At 35.8% G+C, this 9,044-nt stretch overlaps 1 protein-coding gene and 1 long non-coding RNA gene across 3 annotated transcripts in view; both read right to left on the reverse strand.

Annotated features, from left to right (window-relative positions):
- Positions 1–9,044, reverse strand: part of LOC127876491 (uncharacterized) — a 180,464-nt gene continuing 171,420 nt past the window's right edge. The window contains exons 1-2 of one of the 2 annotated variants that reach the window (XR_008047888.1): positions 1,798–3,803; positions 1–1,652 (exon numbers count right to left, since the gene is read on the reverse strand). This is a non-coding gene — a long non-coding RNA (uncharacterized LOC127876491). Of the gene's footprint in view, positions 1,653–1,797; positions 3,804–9,044 lie in introns of those variants that run through there. The other variant, XR_008047889.1, reaches the window with a different exon arrangement.
- LOC127876484 (anaphase-promoting complex subunit 15-like) overlaps positions 3,913–9,044 on the reverse strand; it is a 6,280-nt gene continuing 1,148 nt past the window's right edge. The window contains exons 2-4 of the mRNA XM_052421797.1: positions 7,037–7,096; positions 6,570–6,689; positions 3,913–4,993 (exon numbers count right to left, since the gene is read on the reverse strand). Of these exons, the coding sequence (XP_052277757.1) occupies positions 4,958–4,993; positions 6,570–6,689; positions 7,037–7,096 (216 nt within the window). The 3' untranslated portion in view covers positions 3,913–4,957. The remainder of the gene's footprint in view (positions 4,994–6,569; positions 6,690–7,036; positions 7,097–9,044) is intronic.

A 9,044-nucleotide genomic window follows, 5' to 3' on the forward strand; every position in this document is an offset into this window, starting at 1 on the left:
TCTGGCTTTGGATTTTTACTCCAGGATATCCTTGTGAAAACAAGTAAATATCCATATACATTGCACATCATTACTTACAAACATGTGTTGTTTTGGTAAAACAAACTTCTAACAAATATAAGTATCACATTTTAAACATGAAATATTGTGTATCCATGTTCATTCGCAAAACGTCCAACATCCTTCGAAACACGAAATATGTTTGACGACCAACAAGCATAGCTGTGTTTTATTTATGTAATACTACTGTTTTGAATTAACACGCCACCAGATCAGATTTTCTTCCCGGAAAAACGTTAAAAATGTAGATTTTCTCTGGCACATGACATAAATTATAATGTTCTCATAGAACATCTTTCATTACCAAGAAACGCAGTAATTTCTACATGGATACAGCAAAACCTTCCCATGCGATATGACTTTTAATCGACCGTTGCAACAAACAGACCGATTTGCATGAACACCAAAGACCGACATTTCTGTATGCTATCCGATACTAAAACAGAGATCATCCTATTCTATGGATGGATGAAAAGAAAAGATTTATTACCATTTGCAAAGTGGGTCAAATGGAAGTGGATAAAATAAAAACATATGCGAACATATCTACGTGCGAATATTACAGCTATGAAGATTTTATTATCATGTTTTGGAAATATGGCTGTATAGCATTTGCGTAAGAGTATTGTGCCTATTTGATATACCTTATTTGCAGATTACTAGTCACCATAACACACATTTCGTGGAATGATAATGAATGCTAACAAAATTAAATGATAACAAGGGCTGTTTGTAAAACATTCATGCCCCCATATGGGCTCTCCGTTGTAGTGACAGCCATTGTGTGAATATGTTTTTTGTCACTGTGACCTTGATCTTTGACCTAGTGATCTGAAAATCAATAGGGGTCATCTGCGAGTCATGATTAATCTACCTATCCAGTTTCATGATTCTAGGCATAAGCGTTCTTCAGTTATCATCCGAAAACCATTTTACTATTTCGGGTCACCGTGACCTTGACCTTTGACCTAGTGACCTGAAAATCAATAGGGGTCATCTGCCAGTCATGATCAATGTACCTATGAAGTTTCATGATCCTAGGCATAAGCGTTCTTGAGTTATCATCCGGAAACCATTTTACTATTTCGGGTCACCGTGACCTTGACCTAGTGACCTCAAAATCAATAGGGGTCATCTGTGAATCATGAGCAATGTACCTATGAAGTTTCATGATCGTAGCCATAAGCATTCTTGAGTTATCATCCAGAAACCATTTTACTATTTTGGGTCACTGTGACCTTGACCTTTGATATAGTGACTTGAAAATCAATAGGGGTCAACTGCGAGTCATGATCAATCTACCTATCAAGTTTCATGATCCTAGGCATAAGCGTTCTCGAGATATCATACGGAAACCATTTTACTATTTTGGGTCACTGTGACCTTGACCTTTGACCTAATGACCTGAAAATCAATAGGGGTCATCTGCGAGTCATGATCAATGTACCTATGAAGTTTCATGATCCTAGGCATAAGCGTTCTTGAGTTATCATCCGGAAACCATTTTACTATTTCGGGTCACCATGACCTTGACCTTTGACCTAGTGACCTGAAAATCAATAGGGGTAATCTGCCAGTCATGATCAATCTACCTATGAAGTTTCATGATCCTAGGCATAAGCGTTCTTGAGTTATCATCCGGAAACCATTTTACTATTTCGGGTCACCGTGACCTTGACCTTTGACCTAGTGACCTGAAAATCAATAGGGGTCATCTGCGAGTCATGATCAATCTACCTATCAAGTTTCATGATCCTAGGCATAAGCGTTCTTGAGTTATCATCCGGAAACTATTTTACTATTTTGGGTCACCGTGACCTTGACCTTTGACCTAGTGACCTAAAAATCAATAGGGGTCATCTGCGAGTCATGATCAGTGTACCTATGAAGTTTCATGATCCTGGGCCTAAGCGTTCTTGAGTTATCATCCGGAAACCATCTGGTGGACAGACATACGGACATACATACGGACGGACGGACCGACATGAGCAAAACAATATACCCCCTCTTCTTCGAAGGGGGGCATAAAAATTACATTTAAGAATTATTAATTTATTATCATGCTTTATTATACCTTTACTGTTTTTCCTTTTACCAAATTAAACACTGCCCTTGTGTTTGATTATATTGAACACAAAATATATGGGATTCAATAAACAGATTCAATATACAATGACTGCACAAATATCCTTGTTATGCTGTTAATGCAAAATGCATGTAGGTTATAACAGAAGTTTTTGCGTCATTCCATAGTAAACTTCATGAAACAATTTAACGAAAACATAGCATTTACATTTTAACAAAAACATTCTGATACATTCTGTAGAAGTTGTTAACTGACGTGACATTTTATAATGTTGCAAAAATTCATTAAGCCAAACAAATGAATACAATGGGTCAGTCAAAAAAGGAAGCCGCAATAGACTCTTAAAAAGGCAACTTTAAGAACACTTTATTGGTTCCTACCATTACACAGGACACTTTTAATAAATGTTCATTAATTACCCTGTATACAACCAGTTTCAAACTAAACAGAAAAAAATAAATAAAGAATTGAAAAAAATCTTTTTTTTGAAAACTGTCATTTTATATGTTTACAAACAAATCTACATTTTCATTGGTCTTAACTATAATAGTAGCTAGAAAAAAAATGGAATGACAAATATCGCCTTCCATGGATTTTAAACCTAGGACCTCTGGAAGCAATCTAGTGTGCTACTATTGCGCAATACAGGCTTTAGCATATAGAAACAGATTATTAACTCGATGTTAGGACATATATTCCAAAATGATAAGGCAAAGCATTACAAACCCTTTATTATTTTACCAATTTTGAATGATGATTATCAATTAATGAACAAATTTTTTTAACATTCTTTAAAGTCATGAAAGTAATTTTGCTTGTTTAAAAATAATGTTGACATTCTTTTTTTAATCTTTAACAATACTAAATATATTTAAACAAGAGATGTGTTTGTCAGAAACACAATGCACCCTACTGCGCCGCTCTGAAGCCATAAATTTGACCTTTGACCTTGAACGATGACCTTGACCATGACCTTTAGCCACTCAAAATGTGCAGCTCCATCAGATACACATGCATGACAATTATCAAGTTGCTATCTTCAATATTTAACAAGAGATGTGTTTGTCAGAAACACAAAGCCCCCTAATGCGCCGCTTTGAATTTTTTAGCTCGATTATTATATATGAAATATATATAGTGGAGCTATCCAACTCACCCCAGCATCGGCGTTAGCGTCTGCGTGCAAATGTTAAAGTTTTCGTACTACCCAAAAAAAATTCTTTGTCCTTTGACATATTGCTTTCATATTTTGCATACTTGTTTACCAACATGACCCCAACCTATAAACAAGAGCAGACAACTCTATCAAGCATTTTGTCATAATTATGGCCCCTTTTCCACTTAGAATATGCAGCAAATGTTAAAGTTTGCGTACTGCCCCATTTATCTTCATTGTCCCTTGACATATTGCTTTCATATTTTGCATACTTGTTTACCAACATGACCCCAACCTATAAATAAGAGCAGACCACTGTATCAAGCATTTTGGCATAATTATGGCCCCTTTTACACTTAGATAATTGAACATTTTGCTTAAATTGCCATTACTTCTTTATTTATGATCACACTTAATTATTATTACTTTGACAAAACAACACTAACCTGAATACCACAATGGATTCCACCCAAACAATACCCCACGCCCCTACCTAGAATCCCCCCCCAACCTCCCCCCCCCCCAATTTTTTTATTCAAACATCATCTTATAAATTACCACACCCCACATTATACCCCCCTCTCGCCCCCCTACCCCCCCCCCCCAAAAAAAAAAAAAAAATAATTTTTTTTTTCCTTTTTTTATTTTTGAAAGAATGTCTAATAAATTATTGAATATGAACAATTTCCCAATGATGGCTTACGTTATACTGTCAAGCACTCGAATAGTCGAGCACGCTGTCCTTTGACAGCTCTTGTTTTTTTACCTTTGACCTTAAAGGATGACCTTGACCTTGACCTTTCACCACTCAAAATGTGCAGCTCCATGAGATTCACATGCATGCCAAATATCAAGTTGCTACGTTCAATATTGCAAAAGTTATGAAGAAGGTTAAAGTTTTGGTTACAGTTTTGGAATTTATTATTTTGACATTTGACCTTCAAGGATGACCTTGACCATTCACGACTCAAAATGTGCAGCTCCATGAGATACACATGCATGCCAAATATCAAGTTGCTACGTTCAATTTTGCAAAAGTTATGAAGAAGGTTAAAGTTTTGGGACACACACACATACAATGGCAGACAGGCCAAAAACAATATACCCCCGATCTTTCGATCCGGGGGCATAAAAAGTTATGACCAAACTTTAACGAAGGTTAAAGTTTTAGGAACAAAAAATACAATGATATTTGACCTTTGACCTTGAAGGATGACCTTGACCTTGACTTTTCACCACTCAAAATGTGCAGCTCCATGAGATACACAAGCATGCCAAATATGAAGTTGCTATATTCAATATTGCAAAAGTTATAAAACTTTAACCAAGGTTAAAGTTTGTGACACACCCATACAATGACTGACTGACACAATGACAGACAGACGGTCAGGCCAAAAACAATATACCCCCGATCTTTCGATACAGGGGCATAAAAATTTCATTTCACCAAACTGTGAACATGTCTTTTTTTAAATAACCTTCCAAACAGTATTGGTCTACAGTCCCCAATATGTAACACGATCAATCATATACTTATTCCAAGAATTCGTACAACCAAGAGACAATCTGATACTAACTGGAGTCTTTCAATTAGCCACACCATCAACAAAAACAAACATCAGTGTGTTGGAGTCTCTTTTTGTTGACTATGCACCTCATGTAAGAGCCATTCCATTGCCTTCCATGTCAACCTGTAAAAGTAAACGATTGAAGAATTAACTGGTGGGGGATAAAATAAATATATGCAGCACATAATTATGTTTACTGAAAAAGGAGGTTCTTGGATCTAGTTATCATATACTTTAGTACATGAAATCACAATTCTAACAAGATGTGTTTGTGAAACACAATGTCCCCCTATATGATGCTTGACCTTGTAGGATGACCTTGACCTTGACCCTTCACCACTCAAAATGTGTAGCTCCTTAAGACACACGCATTTCAAATATAAAATTGCTAGCTTCAATATTGCAGAAGTGACATTACATGCGCAATTTTGACCCATATATTTGACCTTGAAGGATGACCTTGACCTTGACCTTTCACCATTCAAAATGTGCAGCTCCATGAGATACACATGCATGCCAAATATCAAGTTGCTATCTTCAATATTGCAAAAGTATTCATGAAATAAGCGATTTGGGCCACATATATTTGACCTCTGACCTTGAAGGATGACCTTGACCTTGACCTTTCACCACTCAAAATGTGCAGTTCCATGAGATACACATGCATGCCAAATATCAAGTTGCTATCTTCAATATTGCAAAAGTATTCATAAAATAAGCGATTTGGGCCACATATATTTGACCTATGACCTTGAAGGATGACCTTGACCTTCCACCACTCAAAATGTGCAGCTCCATGAGATACACATTCATGCCAAATATCAAGTTGCTATCTTCAATATTGCAAAAGTATTCATAAAATGAGCGATATTGGCCACATATATTTGACCTCTGACCTTGAAGGATGACCTTGACCTTGACCTTTCACCACTCAAAATGTGCAGCTTTATGAGATACACATGCATGCCAAATATGAAGTTGCTATCTTCAATATAGCAAACGTTATTGCAAAGTGTTAAAGTTGGCGCAAACCAACCAACAGACCAACGGACCAACAGACAGGGCAAAAACAATATGTCTCTCACTACTATAGTGGGGACATAAAAAGATGAAAAAGTCGTAGAAATTAAAGATTTACAAAACCACGTTCCTGTATCATTTCAATAGGGTGTGCTTATTTGTAATTAGATCAAATGTAGCTTCAAACTGATAGATATTTTTTAAATGACATTCAATTGCTAGTATCTGCAATCACTATTTAAAATATTGGTTACACTGAGGAATCAAAAATGTAACTTATTTAGCACAATTAGCTTTGAATGTTTTCTTCGTAATGGCTGGTAAGGAAATGACAAGTACTTTTTACTCACTGTAATTCTTTCACAATTTTGAGAGACAAAATTCTTACTTGTGAAGTACATGTTTCAGTTGTGTTTTTTTTGTTTCGTATTAGCAATTTTGCAGATACAATAATTTGTTTTTAAATTGTGATAGACAAGAACTTGGATTAAGGGGACAATACTGCAAGAACTTTTTAAGTTTTGTAAGACATGTATACCATGTATACCTTTAAGAAGCAAATCCTTTGTCCTCTAAATAAAAGAAGCATTTTAAAAACCCCATCATTTAACTCTAACTCATACTATCTAATCTCATAAAATCCACAAAGCAGTTTGACTGACTGCAACACTAGACTTACATCATCAGGGGAGTCTCTGTCATAGATCATGTCTGATGCAAGTTCATCATCATTTGTATCACTCTCATCATCGTCATCTTCTCCTTCATCTTCGTCTTCATCATCCTCTTCATCACATTGCTACAAGACAACAGCAATAAATCCATCAACATGGTAACAATTATTTCAAAGAAAAGGCTGCAGCATTAACCCCACCACCATCCAGACAGTGTGTTACCACAAATCGTAATGTAATCGTAAATCAGTAGCAAAACGTTGGACAATTGGCAGTATGCCAATTTCTAAAAAAGTCTCTTTATCAGCACATTGTTCGCCTTGTCTGGTCAGTTGCACAGATCATGTGATGGATTAACAGATTCATTTAAATCTTCAGTTGCAAAGTTGTATCACTGCAGGAATCTTTTCTCATAATCTTTTCCACTTGAACAAAAAAGTAATGCAGAAATATTAGAGCTTTTCATAAATACCTCTGAGGCTGTTTTTCCGATTGGCACAATGTGCTCATCTTTCTTTGCAATACTTTCAATCTGAAATATTGAAGTCAAATAAAATATACACCACACGCTAAGAAGGACATGATGGCCCACAGTGCTAACTTGAGTATTATCACCAGCTCTGATACAAAATGAACCATACAAAAAAATAGTCAACTGCTTTCTTTCCTAGCAAAGTACAGTAACTACAGGTTTTATTTGTTACTCATAAAACAATCAACTGGCACTTTACTCTTGAGAGAAACATAATGCATAAAAAGCCCTAAATAAAAAATGAAAAAAACAAGAGCATGCAAACTAGAAGAATTGATATCCCCCGCTGAATCCATTTTGTTTATTGATGTTTGCAGATGGATAAACAGGTAAATAGCTGTAAAATATCAAAGTTTAATGTTATTGTTTTTTATGGATTGCAATACTCCTCATTGATATCTCAGTGATTTTTTTGCTTTTATTTGTTAAGGTGTCCGAAAAAATAATTATTTTGAAATAAATGCAATAAATGCACTAAATCAATGTACAATAATTTTCTTGTAATTAACTCTTCTTTTTCTGCTTACGAAAATAAATGCAGCTTTGCTAACTCTTGCCTGAAATGATTTAGAACAAAAACTAGAAACAGAAAACGTTCTTCTTCCTTAATAGGACAACACTGTTTCAAATGCTGTTGGATGTATCCATTATTTTCTATGGGTATAAATTATGGTTATTTACCCAATTACGCAAATGTAATGGTCCATTGCCCTCAGGCATGCACCTGCCAGATTTTATTATCTTAATCCCGTTGTAAAAATCCATGATGGAAGTGTCACAAGATTAGCATAAAAACAGAAGTCTGTAGAATAGCGCTGTAAAATATCATACATGCCAGAAATTTTCGGGTCCACATCGGGACATTCCATTAAAAATGTAGGGACATTCAGCCAAAAAAGCGGGACACCTAAAGCGATCAATCAAGCAACCTTTTCTGTTACTTACAAATCTCATAATTTCTCACAAATATTGCCGATAAATGTGTTTACGAATTGCGTAAGTAAACAAACGTGTGCATTATGCGGATGAATCCATTTAAGACCCTGGCAACGTTCAACACGATGTGCGCACATCGAGCACTGCTTGTATTCAATCAATCATCCAGTAACACTAAATTTAGATTGATGCAATATGTACACATTTTTTTCTGAAAATCAGTCAAAAACAAAAGTACATTTATGTGAAACATCAATATCTACGTCCCTGGTATCAGTCAGCGCTCAATTTGTTTGACTTATATCACAGAATACCGCGTAATAATAGTATCTTTGGACTTTATTTAGGCATTGAAATACAAAAGCGATCTGCTTTTAATGCACTATGATGCATCTATCCATAGCAATTACTGAATTAGCGACCCCTATCATAACATTACGTGAATGGTGTGAATACCCGATAAAATCAATAATTTGCCGAGAGATCGCTGATAAGCTGTCAAAAACAACACTGGATCACTTGACTAGTAGATATGGTTTGCTAATAGGGGGCAATATAGGGATTAGCGATGGTAGTTTAAGCCAGATGGAGCTTGAATAGCGCATTTTATTGTGAACTTATAGAACGTCTGTCGCTTTTTACGAATGTCGGGACAAAATGTGTCACATTGGGACAGCGGGACAATCACCCCAAAAGCAGGACTGTCCCGCCAAGATCAAGACCTCTGGCATGTATGTAAAGTATACTGCCGAAAATTAAGAGACATTAATTATGGACATTAACCCATATGTCCCAAAATTAAGTCACGAAAATTTATTATTTTTGCTCAAAAAAGAGGTGTCCGAAAACTTTCGAGTGTTCGTAAACTTAAGAGTAATTACGGTAGTTTCTGTGATAACGCCCTGAAAAGTTAGTGACAGACAGACTGGCAGACAATGACAAAATTATATCCTCTGCATTCAGCTGGGGATCAAGATTGTGTATCCCTACACTAACAATCTAAATTGTTATG

The sequence above is a fragment of the Dreissena polymorpha genome, chromosome 4 (assembly GCF_020536995.1).
Source record: "Dreissena polymorpha isolate Duluth1 chromosome 4, UMN_Dpol_1.0, whole genome shotgun sequence".
NCBI classification, from domain to species: Eukaryota; Metazoa; Mollusca; class Bivalvia; order Myida; family Dreissenidae; genus Dreissena; species Dreissena polymorpha.